This window comes from Cryphonectria parasitica (assembly GCF_011745365.1).
Source record: "Cryphonectria parasitica EP155 unplaced genomic scaffold M406scaffold_3, whole genome shotgun sequence".
Taxonomy (NCBI): domain Eukaryota; kingdom Fungi; phylum Ascomycota; class Sordariomycetes; order Diaporthales; family Cryphonectriaceae; genus Cryphonectria; species Cryphonectria parasitica.
Window position 1 is genome coordinate 4,689,744 of NW_024468911.1, and position 13,565 is coordinate 4,703,308.

The window sequence follows — 13,565 nt, forward strand, 5'->3', positions numbered from 1 at the left end:
AAGAAGAAGGAGGAGAAGAAGGAGGAGGAGAGGGTCCAACAAGAAGTGAGGGTAGCTTCTTTTACCCCATCTGCAACAGCGCGAAGAATGTAGGTGGGCATATGATGTCGCATGAACTTTGTGCCGACTCAAGGAGGGGGAAATAAATCCAGCAGCTGCGTCTTGATCAGCCTGGAATATTGAGCCGAGCAGTTGAAGCTGGAGAATGTTGTTACGGTAAAAATGACCATCGTACCTGCTTCCAGAAAGTAATATTAGGTACAAGAGAGAAACCACAACATAGAGTGCTGGTGCAGGAACAAGATAGGCACTAAGAAGTGGTTCTGCAACCACGACAAAACGGGCAGGGCAGCTTTGCAGACGGGCAGCTGGGCAGCAGTGCAGGGTGTAGCCAGCCCGCCGCTCCTGCCTTTTTTTTTTTTTTTTTTTTTTTTTTTTTTTGCCCCTCTCTTCAGAGGTGTCAAACCCCTGCTCACTGCAGTGCTGGCGCTGATACCGGTGTAACGGGCGGTGTCAGCGCCCACAGGCTCGACCTGTCAGGTACCAGACAGCGCCATGCTTACCTGAGTTATAGCGTGGCAGCGTGGTAGCACGCCTGTAACCCAGAGTACCACTGCATTATAGTGTGTCTCTGAATCGGATGACATGTCTCTCAATACTTGGATCTCCTGACACCCGCGCGCCACCCTAAACATACACACATGCCTCTCGGGATCTCTAACACGACTAGAAAGGAAGGAAGAAGAGAAAGAACAAGGAATAATGCGTACTCAAAAACTCTCTCGAGCCAAGTGTTTGCTCGCGTCACCTCTCGAGTCCCAGTGTCCGAGGCTGCCAATCACGAACCTCTGACGCCCGTCCCCCTCCTTTATACGACGACAACGCCTTGGGAATTTTCCAGCAACATACGCAGACTGCATCCTGACGAGGGACTTTCTTTTCTTTTCTGCTTCCTTTTCTTTCTGTGCCGTGCCACCTGTCACCCCCCCCTCCTGCATCTGCATCATTAGGCGCCTTTTTGCCAAGGAGGGATGGAGGGGGAGGAGTTGGGCAAAGCCATCTCTGCATAAACCTGTTGTGAACCCAGCCAGCCATGATCAGCTCAATTTTTCCTTTCTCTCGTCATAGTTCTATGCACCTGGTCTCTTTGCCTCCCCCGGCGGGCAATTGGGTAAGGTGAGCTAGGAGGGCTGTTGTCTTTGACTGTGCACTGTTTGCATGTACATATGGAAGTATGTACTTTACTGTTTAAGTAATCTGCACGGTCATCCCCACGCCTAACTTACTAATACTTGGGAACTCACTAGTACTTGGAATGGAGCCGAAGGCTGGCATATCGCTTATTTCCTCCTTCATCAGCTCGTATGTGCAATCTACCCAATACGCAGACGAGGACCGAGTGTGAGAAAAAGCGAGGCTGTGGTGCGCCCTCGGTTGAGGGTTCCCAACCCCTTCCACAGCCAGCCACGGTTCGGTGCTGGGTCGGGACCGGAGGTCGTAATTCATGCAGTCGACTTTAAAGAATGGGGCCATCATGCACTCATGCACTGCCTAGTGATGTCGGATCGTGTGTGGTAGAATACCACTGGCAGCTGCTTGTCTTCGTGATCTGGGCATCAACCCCATGCCCCCCACGCCTGATGGGCCGGCCGGTGGAAAAAAGAGGGGGAAGGAAAGGAGGTGGGGAGGAGGAGGAAGGGTTCGTGAAGATATTCGAGGCTTCAAAGAGCATGCATCATGCAGACCCTGGCTATAGCTGTCATCTTATATCGATGTGTTGTCACCAAACAGAACAACTAGGGTTTCAATCACGTTAATGAAGAAGAGTCCTCATTCCTGGCATATCGTTGACCTCGCTCCATGTTTAGAGGCCACGGGAAGAGGGATGGGGGGATCCCGGGGGGGAGGGGACATGATGTCCACAGATTCTTGGTCGTCATCATCTTCGTCAAACCCGCAACATTCTCGAGAATTGGACGCTCAGTCAGTGCCCAATGAAAGTAGATTTATTTCCCGTTCCCCTCCTTGTTCCGTCGCCGGCCAGGCAATAGCCCCAACAAATTCTCTGCAGCTTGCCGCTGTCGCCGAGGGAAAAGAAAAGAAAACAACTCCTGCGCTTACGGCGGCTGGATATACCAACCCGGATTTCTCCTCAGGGCTGGAGAGGCGGGGAAACATTACTGAATTTCAAATATCAAAGTAGTCATGGCTTGCTCTTCCTCGGATTCTCTGTATCACTGAAGTATCATTTGTCACATTGAACGAGAATTCTATGGCAACGGAGCGGGTCCGAGTTGAGTAAGGGCATGGATTGGTGCTGGTCTTTCGATATCAACCACCTTCAAACCCAAATGCATGCAAGAGAATGTGAAGAAAGTAGGGGTGATTGACTTATTTTCTAAGTTCTGACTGATGATGGTCATGTAATTCAAGATTTAAATTTGTGGCAGCTGTATTTTGTCAAAGCTTGCGAGCGTCTTGGGGGCTTGGAAACCTAGATTGACCCTATAGTCGGGAGCATCATTGGTTCTCGAGATGGATATAATGTAAGTCACTACTACCCCAGACACACTGTACCCGCACCGGTAGAAGCAACGACGTACCAGCAAGTGCTTGGCAGAAACGATCACACGAACATGCCAGGGTAGAGAGTTGACCCCTGTTGAGAGTTGCAGCGAGATCCGCTACAGCGGGTCTTTCCCGCTGGAACAGGGGCCCCTTGGACCCTGCTGTGGCGCACGTCATCCCGGTCTGTAGCCTAGCTTCAAGTCGTCAACTCCAAACCAGAAAAATACAACAAACAACATGCGATTTCAACATCGGAGAAAAGGAACACATCAGAAGTTCTACTGCATATCGTCGCGCACAAAAGAGACTTCCGAGATTCCAAATACTCCAGCGGACACACACAGCATCTAGTGTCATATTTGAACGAAGCCACTTGCTCCAACACACGTTGGTATCAGCACACCTGATACATCCAGGTCATCCTTCGGAGGGAGTCTCAAAAGTACCAATCTGTGTCGTGTGCTGCTGAAAGGCCGCTTCAGCAAGACCAAGTGAAGCTGCTAGCCGTAGGTGGTCTATTTTGTCGAGGTAGACTCGTCACCGTCGGTAGGAGCAGTGGCCGCTCTCTGGGCCCATTGATCCAAGGAGACTGAGGAGAAGTTGGTGACCATCAGAGAGATATGGCTGAGGCAGATAGACCGCCTTCCCTGGAAAGGAACGATGTCCTGGATGAGAAGAACGGTATTGATGCCACAGACACTTCGAGTCCCGCAGCAGATGGCACGGTCACCGAGGACAGCCCTCAGACGCGGGAAACTTCACCAAAGGAGGCGTTGATTCTGGACGCCTGCGGGCGAAGAGATATCTCCGAGCTCCAGGCACTGGCTGAGTTACCTGGAGGTTTTATAACGGATGATTTGCGACAAGAGGCATGTGAGTTGCTCTCATGATAATATCATATCTTTTAATCGTAGATATGAAGCCATCGTGGTTGCTAAACAATCTCTCAGGGCCTATCTTGTTGGGCCTGCCCATAAGAACACGAACCGATGGAGATGAGAAGGCTCATGAGGCGTACCTCAGCCAGGAAGACCTCTCATGGAAACACTTGCCTCCTCACAAGGATGAAGACCAGGTCAGACTCGATGTGGACAGGGCCTTCGTCTATTACCCTCATTGTGAGCAGACCAGCCGTGCCATGACTTTTGACACTTTATCACTGACAAATTCTATCAGATCGAACCGACGACGAACGCAATCGACAAAAGGCACATCTCTCTAACGTCATTCTCTCTGTACTCCGCCGACATCCTTACCTTTGCTACTTTCAAGGCTACCACGACATAGCCCAGGTATTCCTCCTCGTTCTCCCGCCGGCCCTGCGCGCGCCAGCGGTAACTCGCCTCTCAACCCTTCGCATCAGGGACTTTATGCTCCCCAATCTCACCGCAGCGCTAGCCCAGCTCCGCCTCATTCCGTCCATTCTGAACGCCGCGGACCCCAAGCTCTGTGCGCACCTCTCCCAGACGGAACCCTTCTTCGCCCTGTCCGGCACGCTCACCATGTATGCCCACGACATACAATCGCTAGGCGAGATCGCCCGCCTCTTCGACGTCCTGCTGGCGCGCGAGCCCATCTTCAGCGTCTACATGTTTGCCCAGATCGTTCTGAACCGCCGCACCGAGCTCTTCGAGACACCCCCGACCGAGCCCGAGATGCTCCACTCCATCCTCAGCAAGCTGCCCCAGCCCCTCGACTTGGAGGCCCTCATCACCGCCACCTCGGAGCTGTGCGCACGCTACCCGCCCGAGACCCTCGGCGCCGCGTGGAGGCGCGGCATCAGCGAGTTCAGCGCCCTCAAGACGGCCCGGAGCACCGCCGACTGCGCAGGCCAGAGCGAGGCTGTCGGCGAGTACTATTTCACCCAGCACGTGCGCGATCTCGAGAGGCGCGAGCGCAGGGCCCAGGTGGTCAAGGCTCTCTGGGCCTACAGCCGGCCCGCGGGCATGGTCGGCTTCGCGGTCCTGTTTGGTGTGCTGGCGTACTGGATGCGGCGCTCTCCACTGGTATCATCGTCGTTGGCGGGCTTCAGCGGTGGCAGCGGCGTCTTGGCGCGGCCGGCGACAGTCCTGCGCGCCGTGTTCTCGAAGTGGTGGTACCGGGAGTTCTAGAGAAGACTCACCGGTCTGGTTCAGGCCTTGCATTTTGCGGCGTTGTGGTTACGGGCGTGGAGGGCTGGCTTGAGGCGGTGTTTGGGGTTCGCGATGCGGCTGGATGGGATGGTTGTTGGGTAGAATGATTTGCAATCAGACATAAATGTTGAGTGAGAGTTGAAGGGCTGCAAAGTTCAACTAGCAGAAGAAAGTGGAATGGGGGAAGGGAAGTAGATTAGTATGTCTGTACTGTAGAACAAAAAGTGAGTGCAAGGAAGGCCAACAGGAGTTATTGCTGTCTCTGTATGGGTCGAGCAAGCAAGCGTGTATTTGTGAGACTTTTTGGTATTCATCCATGTATACACTATTCTCACCTAATACACAAGTATGTATTGATTGAACTGTTGTGTGGGTATAATCGAGCTCATCCAATGGGACTTTTCTTCTTTCCATATCCTCCTTCTTCCCACATTACCCATCATCTTTCAAAAACTTTCAAGACAGTCTATTATAAGGAAGACAAGCTAGATATACAACCTTTTCCCAACCTATGCTCACCAAGAGCACACTCACTCTCTCTCTCCCCCCCCCCCCCTCCTCCCCCGGCCCCCTCTCATGAAAAACCGGCCTCTCTACCCATTCTATGAGTTCCTCACAGACAAGCCCAATCCAACATCCTCCCCCTTTCCCCTTACCAACCTCTTCTCTCATCTCAAGCACCGTCCTGATATGCCTTCTTCAACCCTTCAAAGTGCTCCACCTGTTTCCCAGCCAATTTCCCCCCTTGCTCACCCACGTCCCCGATAATAGTCAATATAAGCGAGTAGTTATTATACAAGAACCGCTCCCTCTTCTTGCCTCTGGTGTCGGCGCCGAAGTAGGCCTGGCTGTACCTGGTCAAGAAGGCCTCCATCTCGCTCCGCAGGCGGCCGAGGCTCGTGACCACGGGCTCGTCGTCGCCGGCCTCGAGCGACAGCGCCAGGATGCCGCAGACGAGCTGGCCGAAGCGCTGGGTGACGACGTGCGGGGCGGCCGAGGTGGTCTTTGCGGTGGCGGCGGGGACGGGCCGCGAGGGCAGGGACGAGGTGAGGGCGCGCACGCTCTCGCAGTGGGCGTCCATGACGCTCTGCAGCCTGGGCCACAGCATCATGGACGTGCCGTTGACGTAGCCGTCCATGGCCGGCACGCGCCTGCGCTGCAGCTCGAAGGCGAGGTGCTGGTTCAGCCGGATGCACAGCAGCAGGCCGAGGCTGTCGTACGTCTCGCTGACGAGCTGTCGAGTCAGGGCGTGGCCCAGCGCGAAAGTCGGCTCGAAGATGTGGGCAAAGTGCTTTCCGATCGTGGACATGCTGAGCGCCGGCGCGAAGAAGGACGCGAGGAAGGTGTACTCGGCAGTCGCGTTGTCGACGAGCGCGAGGTTGAAGTTCCGGAAGGGGACCTCGAGGTAGTGTGTCGACTGGTCCTCCTCGGCCAGGTAGGAGCTGATGGCCGCCTGGCTGGCCGTCTTGAGCAGGTCGATACGTCTTCCCAGGCTGAACGCATCGTGCGGCGCGCCGCCGAGCTTGGAGGTGCCGCTCAGCACCGTGGCCTTGCGGGATGAGTCTTCGTGGCCCAGCACGTCGGTTCTGTCAATCGTGTGCAGCTTGAGCTTTTCCAGCGCCTTCTGGTACCGGGTGAACTGGTTGAGGTAGTACCAGCGCATCGTGTTCCTGTATGCCTGACAGATCTCGTCGGCGAGGGCGGCATGATGCTTGTGTAGAAAGGTGTAGAGGTCTTTGAACTTGAGAAAGTTCTGCTGCTGGATGATCTGCGCGTTGATATGTGGTGACCTCAGGGCTTTGATCTGTGCCACGAGGTGATCCCTTATCCTCTCAATAGCCTGATTGTTGGGTTTCTCGTCAGTAAACCTGGCTTAAAAAGAACAGAAGGAGGCAGTATTGGAATTTTCAACATACCTTCAATGTCAACTTCTCCAGCAATGGCCCCAAATCCGCCAGGGCCCTGCTCTGCCCCTGCCCCTGCATCGTCTTCTTGTACGCCTCGGACCGTCGATCTAGCTCGGCCAGGACCTTGATCCAAGCCTCATCGACATGGCCCTCGGCGATCTTGGACACAACGTGGGGGCCCACACTGAGCTCCTCCACGACAGGGCCCAGCCCCTTCTCGAGGGCCTGCCGGTTCTCGAGACGTACGTTGAGCGCCTGCGACCGCGCCTGCAGCGTCTCGATGTCGGCCGACACAGCAGCTAGGTCGTTGCGGAAGGAGGTCAGGTTCGTCTCTACGGAGGTCAAGACATCGTCGCAGGCGCGGATCGAGCGGTGTAAGTCCTCAAATTTGGTCTTGTCGTGCTCGTCTGTTTTGGTACAGGACAATATCGCCGTTAGCTTCCTGTCTGCGCATAGATATAGACTTATCGCAAAGAGAGAAGAGGGGGGGGGGGGGGGGGAGAGAGAGAGAGAGAGATTGTGCCTGTGTGCATGCTTGTAGAAATAATGTGTTCCAGGGGAAAGAAAGGGCAGGGACAAGAAAGTAAAGGAAGAGAAAACCACATACATTCCTCAACTGTCTGTGATCTATATACCCCCTCATCGCCGCTGACCTCATCCCGCGCAAGGTATTCCCTCAGCGAGAGCCCGCCGAAGTCGACCTCAAGATCAAGGTCCTCCTCTCGTATGCCTACGCCCTCTGCCCCTCGTGACAACGGGCTGACACTCCCGCTCCCACCATTCGCGACGGCCTCCTCGCCCAATATCTTGCCCAGCACATCCAGGCTCTCCCGCCCGTCATCGACCACCACAGTATGGCTCTGCCGCAGGCTCGAGCCCGCCGGCGCAACGCCTGCGCCTGTAGAGCCGTTGGCCCGGCCCCTCAGCAGGGACGTGGTCGAGCCCGTGCCATCGCTCGACGAGACGAGCGACACCGTCGAGGCCCTTGCGGAGCGCTGCTGTGACGATGATGCGGTGATGTAAGGGGACCCTCGACCGGAGATACGTCTGGGGAGAGGAGAGATCGGGCGGGAGTCGAAGCCGGATGGGGGAGCATTGTGCCCGAGACGATCGAGCCACATGGCGTTGAGCAGAGGGGGGCGGCAGATGAGGTTGGCTATGGCGCGTCGGATCGACGAGGCATTGACATTGGTGCAGCTTCGCAAGCCCGAAACTGGATTCTCTCGTCGCCTAAGTCTGTCACTTATGTGGTGTAAGGGAGTGTGGACGGTCAGAAAAGGAAAGAAGGCTCAAAAAAAGATCGATTCGACAGATTTCTGGTGCAGTTGACAGCTGAGCTCTTGGCCCTGCAATTGGGGTCCAGGTCTAATCACCCATAGTGGTCACTCAAGGGTTGCGGCCGAGGTCCGCACACGTCACTCACCAACACCCCCCTTTATCGATAAGCACCTACTGTAGAACAGCCTCAGGGGGTAGCTACGCAGTACTACACACTACTGCTACGCACTACTGTGTGTACGTGGGCCCCTAATTCTTATTCCATGGTACACTACCGTAGTGCAAAGCTGATAACCATGTTAGATACTTGCATATTCCTTTCGTTGGTTTGGAATGCGTAATAGTGACATTCACAGCAGCAGCAAGTAGCAGAAGGTAGACAAACTCCGTCGTAGTGTCGCACTCAATGCTCTATTCTTCACTCAGGTATATCGGTATCTTTTCTTCATCTTGTCCTGTCTCCACCGCATAGCCAGCCACATAAATTGTCGGTCGTACATTTGGGGAGTCTCGGCGCGGGCGGGCGCGCATATGTGTGTACGCGTCGAGGTCATCCGTGTCAAAAAGGAGGGGGGGGGGGGGGAAGGAAGTCGACCGCGCCTCGCGCCCTCAAGGGAAAGAATGAAAAACACGATGCCTGCCTTCGCTCGCTCATGCTCGTCCCAGAAGAGACTCCAACACCAAATGAAGTGAATATATACAAACAAGGACTCTGAGCCGTCAGTCCAAAGGCTCAGTCAGGTATGAGATATCAGCCAGTCAGTCATTCGCTCCGTGGTATCCCTAGTATCTCCGTCCACCAATGGTCATCCCATTCCAATTCCAATCCCCTTGATCGTCATGCTTGAGGCGTCCTTGCCTCTCCTTGTCGCCTAAGATGATATTGCCGTCAGTTGCCCTGACACTCGCCTTGGTCTCACTTATTCCGAAGCGAAAATCTCGTTGCTCTGCTCGATCATAAACTGCACGGCGAGGTTCTTCGCATGCATATCTGTCATCTCTCTCTCTAGGCTGTGGTCTCGCATAATACTGGGGGCAAACACCACAGCAAGATTCTTGGGCGACATCTGACGGCAGGTGGTCAGCTACAATATGGAAAAGAGACAAATGAAGGTGGATGAACGTACCAGGTTCTCCGGCTCCCGCTGGGCAACCCGGGCCAAGTGGAACATGAGGAACTCGAGACAATCACGGTGCTTCTGCGGAAGCATGTTGACCGTCTTGCGGAGATGAGAACAGCGCTCATCGGCGTCAACACAGCCTAGATTCTTGTCAGTGCTCGTTCTGGTAGATGACCTTGCTGAGCGTAGAGGTGTGGGTGAAATAGACTCACCGTTGGACTCCAGGATCCGATCATAGACATCAAAGGTGAGCAGCGGTGTCGGGAGCTTGCGGAAATACTGCTTAAGCACGCTGGTCACAGATGCAATGTCGATGCTGGGATCGGAGATGTCGAAATCCTCCATCTTCTCGAATCCCTCTTGTATCATCTTGACCTGGGAGTTGCCCCCTGATTTGCGGTAGATGCCTTCCGAGTCCATGCCCCGAAGCTCGACCTCCTCTATGCAGCGGGTCACCACGCTGGGGATCTGGCGTCGTTCATGCTCGGCCCTCTCGACGAGCTCAGATCCAAACAATGTGGTGGAGGCGTCCACCGTAGCTGTCGGTATCCCAAGATTGGCGGTTGAGATGGACTTTGGCATGTTCTGCATCGGCTGCTTGGTCTTGCCAAAGAAACCAAAAGAGCGAGCATCGTTCGGTGCGCCGCGGTTCTGCTGTCCGTTGGTCAGCGTTGTCGATGGTGCTTCCATGTTGGCCATAGTCATGTTATAGGGGAGCCCGATGTTGTCGCTCGTCAGGCCACCGGGCTGCAGCTGGGCTCGTGGGTCGCGCTCGTTGGTTTGGAATGCAGCTACCGCTCGACCGACCTTGGTGATATTCTGTGCTACTGTCTTTCCTCCCCTCTTCCAGTTGAACTTCTTGGCCTGGCCCTTCCTGACCTGCACGACCGTCGGGCCCTCCAGGATAGGCTCGTCCATGTCCGTGCCCACCATAGTAGTAGCGCCAGTCTGGATGCTGGAGGCGTCAATGTTGTGCACAGAGGTGCTCGACGTGGCCTTGTGGTTCGCGTAGATGCCCAGGCCATTGGGCTTGCCGTCAGACGTCGCCTGCGACCGGAAGCGTCCTTGAATCTGATGTGTCAGGTCGTTGTTCATGTCGGCAAGCTGGGCGTTCTTGGACGAGAGCTGCTCGAACTCAAGCAGCGCGCGGTCCCGATCGGCCATGGCCTGGTTTTTCTCGTCGATCAAAAGATCTCGCTCGGCGTGCAGCTGCTCGATCGTGTTTGTCATGCTCTGCTTGACCCGGTCAAGCTTCTGGACGAACTCCTTGATGGCGGAATCCTCGAGAACGCGGGGGTCGATGGGTTGCTTCGTGTCCTTAGCCCTCTCCACATACCCAGCCAGTACCTCCAGTTGGCGGATCATGATCTCCGTCTGCGAGTCCAGAACGGAGACAGTCTTCCTCTTTTCTATCAGCCTTTCATTAAGAGTCAATAGATCCTTTTCTGAGTTGAACTGCCTCTCGAGCTCCGCAACGCGCTGCTCTGAGTTGCGCAGCTGTCGCTTGAGAAACGCAGGATCATCCCCTGTCGCGCTCTGCATAGAAATCGGACTACTTATGTCTTTTGCGTCGCCATTCGGGTCCGTTACAACTGGAGTCTTTGGCCATCGTGGGGACGTAGTGCCGCGGGTCGTCTCACTCATACTCCTGTTGTGGCCACCACGTCCCTGCGGCGTTGATTCAGCGCTCGCAGTACGGCCGTGCCTAACGGCATTCGACACACGTCGGAGGATGGAAGAGGACCCTTCGTCGGTTCCCAGAATTCGAGCCATGTCCTCGTCCATGGTGAAGTCACCACCAGAACTCCACCTAGGAAGCTTTGGTGATGTCTTGTTCGGGGACCCTTGGGCGCCATTCTTTGCGCTGGTAGGGGTCTCCTTCGCAGCAGGTCCCGGGGGATGAGGGGGTGCACGGGGCGACATGTACGTGTCGCTCATCTTCTGTTCGATCTGTGGTCGCGGCGGCGGGGAGAACTCCCCCTCCTTCGGGGTCTTGCCATTCACTGCCATCATGTGCGCGTCAGTACGAGTCGACAGGGCCGTATTTGTGGACGTACCACCGCGAGCGGCGGCCGACGCAGGAAGCTCCTTCCTGGGTATTGGCCTAGGGTTCTCTGCATCGCCCGCTCTGCTCATGCTCGTTGTCGTGTCGGACGGCTGATAAGTGTCAGGGGCCCTCTCGCGAGTAGTATCGCCGCCAACAGCTGGTGAGCCTGATAGCTCTGCAGGGCTAGTCCGTGGAAACAAGTCACGCTTGGCAGTCGTGTTGTCCTTCCTTGGAGATTCATCGGAAGCTGCGGCTATGGGAGAGCCGTCCTCCTCGTCGAGGCTGCCGGGATGGGTGGGGGATTTGTTGGCTGTGAGCTTCTTACTCTTGGGTGCGTCCTGCAGCTTGAAGTCGTCGGGCTTCCCGTTTGCCTGCCTATTGGGCTTTTCCTCGTGAGAGGTCTGTGACATGACACTCTTGTCAGATTTGGATGACTTGGACGCCTTCCGCGACGGCTCCTTGGGGGTCGAAGTCTCGTAGTCGGACGAGGTGCGCATGGCTTTCTCCTGGAACGCAATGTGCGGGGTGGATGTCTGGGAGCCGCGGCCTTCGCCTTTCTTGTCTGACGTGTTGCCCTGTCTCGCAAAATAGTCCTTGTCGGCGGTCGTCTTGCGCGCTTCCGCCGCCTCGAGGTTCGAGCGTGGAGAGGAAACGGAGGGCGCGGGGCTGGGGTCCAAAACCATAGGGATAAAGTTGTAGCTGTCACGATCTCCGCCTGCACCTGCAGCAACCGAGTCAGCCTGGCCGCCGTAGATATTGCTGTTCCTGTTGTTCCGATAGCTGGGGGCGTGCGAGCTGAGCGCAGAGTCCTTGACAAGTCCTGGGTGTCGCTCTGGCGAGCGGGCGGGGCGTTCGCTACCTCTTGATTCCTTCCTAGACTGGGCCGGCCGTGTCGGTCGGGGGGAGAGCTCTGTGGGCGTGTCGGAGTCGGGGGAGACGCGCTCGTCCGAGAATGCATTGGGGGGAATGGCACTCGGAGGGAGGGCGGGCAACGACTTCTCGACCATGGGGGAGTCTTTGTCTCGCGTTCGCGCCTGTGCAGCGGCTTTTGATTTTTTCCTCCGCCTTGCCATCAGTGACTCGTGACAGCTCATGCAAAAGATACCCTGAGAGGTCCTAGCATATCGCAGGTTTTCAATCTTTCTCTTGCAATTCCGACAACGAAAGCATGTGGCGCAAAAGGCCTGGTCGCCCGTCAAGATGGCCAAATCTTCGATCTTGTTGCCGCAGGCGTTGCAGCTATATGTACAGTTATTGCATATGAGGGAGCCATCGCCAAGTAGGAGGAGGTTCGCATCGGAGTCGAGGAGGGTGCCGCAGGTATTGCAACGGAAGCAGTTCAAATGCCAACGGTTGCCGGCTGTGGCATTGTCAGCTGTGCGCTCTGAACTCATACTGGTCTGTGTGAAAGTTTGGCGTTCAAGGAAGAAAAGAAAAAAAATGAAAATGAAAACAACATCAGAGCTCGCAAAGGAAGGTCGTGAAAGAGACAGATGGAGAGCCACAAAAGATGCAGTCCTTGATAGCCTCAGGAAGCGGACCGTTACAGAACGAGGGGGTAGAAAGCAGGGCATTGACAACGCCCAATCAGATCAGGACATACCAAGTTCAAAGGCCTTTCCTTCCTCCAAGATCTAGTGGTTTGGGAAAGTTTCGAGTTAGATATTCTGAGTCCAGAGACAGTATCGTGATGCTGCTGCTCTCAAAGCTTCACTTGGGCTGGGAGGTTGTCAAATTTACCTCTCCGCATCCCTTGCACGGGAAGACATCCTCCTCCATGGGACTATCCAGATAGTCATCCATAATTTTTCTTGTTCTTTTTCTTCCTTGTTACGGCAGAGGACGGGTCGCCTGTTGGCCAGGGTGGCGAAAGAGGAGAAAAGTTCGTAGTTGTAATATAATCAAGACCAGCAGGAGTCGTGCCGATCGTGTGTGTTGGCAGAGGGAGAGGGAGGGAGTTGACGGCGGAATTTCATGGGAGGGGACTACACGGCGGCGTCCCTCGGCGGGAGTGATGAGGGCTTCAACACAATCGCATCGACATTGAATTGTCGAACCTGGCCTCGAAGCCTGCCCGACAACAGCAACAGTCTGGAGGACGAGAGGGCAACAAAGCGGTGACGTTGGTTGGACAATTATTGGGAGGAAAGTCAAAGATTCCTTCAGGGGAAGGCAAGAGTCGGTTGCGGTCCACGCGGTTGAGAGGTCCAGTTCAGGGGTGGCGACGAGGCTAGCTGGAGTGACTCGTGGCTCGCTGGAAAAAGAATGATCAGACCCGGCGATCTTGTAGCTCCAAGTCCAGACCGTTGAGAAGGGCACAGACGCTGTCCTGTCGATGTCAGTGTGTGAAGAGGAATTGAGTCTTCTTCCCCCCAGAGTTCACTGGTGTTGAACGTGCCGTCCACTTCTGTCCGTCGTCTCGTTGCTCGTTGTACGAGCGTCTCTGGTGGGAAGGGGTTAGGTGTGTTGGACCACATGCGCAAGTGAGGTGAGGTGGCAGGTGGAATCTTTA

The 13,565-nt window shown here is 55.3% G+C and overlaps 3 protein-coding genes across 3 annotated transcripts; 1 reads left to right on the plus strand and 2 right to left on the minus strand.

Annotated features, from left to right (window-relative positions):
• Nucleotides 1–3,188: 3,188 nt before the first annotated feature.
• Nucleotides 3,189–4,807, plus strand: M406DRAFT_338667 (RabGAP/TBC; the record flags this gene model as incomplete). The annotated part of the gene is made up of 4 exons (XM_040921370.1): nucleotides 3,189–3,441; nucleotides 3,519–3,686; nucleotides 3,745–4,602; nucleotides 4,803–4,807. 4 exons carry the CDS (start codon nucleotides 3,189–3,191, stop codon nucleotides 4,805–4,807), a joined length of 1,284 nt encoding a protein of 427 aa, XP_040778975.1.
• A 339-nt stretch (nucleotides 4,808–5,146) lies between these two features.
• M406DRAFT_106842 (uncharacterized protein) lies at nucleotides 5,147–7,859 on the minus strand (the record flags this gene model as incomplete). Its single annotated transcript, XM_040915210.1, has 4 exons — nucleotides 7,215–7,859; nucleotides 6,617–7,014; nucleotides 5,454–6,540; nucleotides 5,147–5,166 (listed from the first exon to the last, which is right to left on the minus strand). Exons 1-4 carry the CDS (start codon nucleotides 7,726–7,728, stop codon nucleotides 5,147–5,149), a joined length of 2,019 nt encoding a protein of 672 aa, XP_040778976.1. The 5' UTR covers nucleotides 7,729–7,859.
• A 416-nt stretch (nucleotides 7,860–8,275) lies between these two features.
• M406DRAFT_275774 (uncharacterized protein) lies at nucleotides 8,276–13,565 on the minus strand. Its single transcript, XM_040918260.1, has 6 exons — nucleotides 12,794–13,565; nucleotides 12,657–12,687; nucleotides 11,042–12,413; nucleotides 9,219–10,939; nucleotides 9,013–9,146; nucleotides 8,276–8,952 (listed from the first exon to the last, which is right to left on the minus strand). The coding sequence occupies exons 1-6, from the start codon at nucleotides 12,854–12,856 to the stop codon at nucleotides 8,806–8,808; spliced, it is 3,468 nt and encodes a 1,155-aa protein (XP_040778977.1). The 5' UTR covers nucleotides 12,857–13,565; the 3' UTR covers nucleotides 8,276–8,805.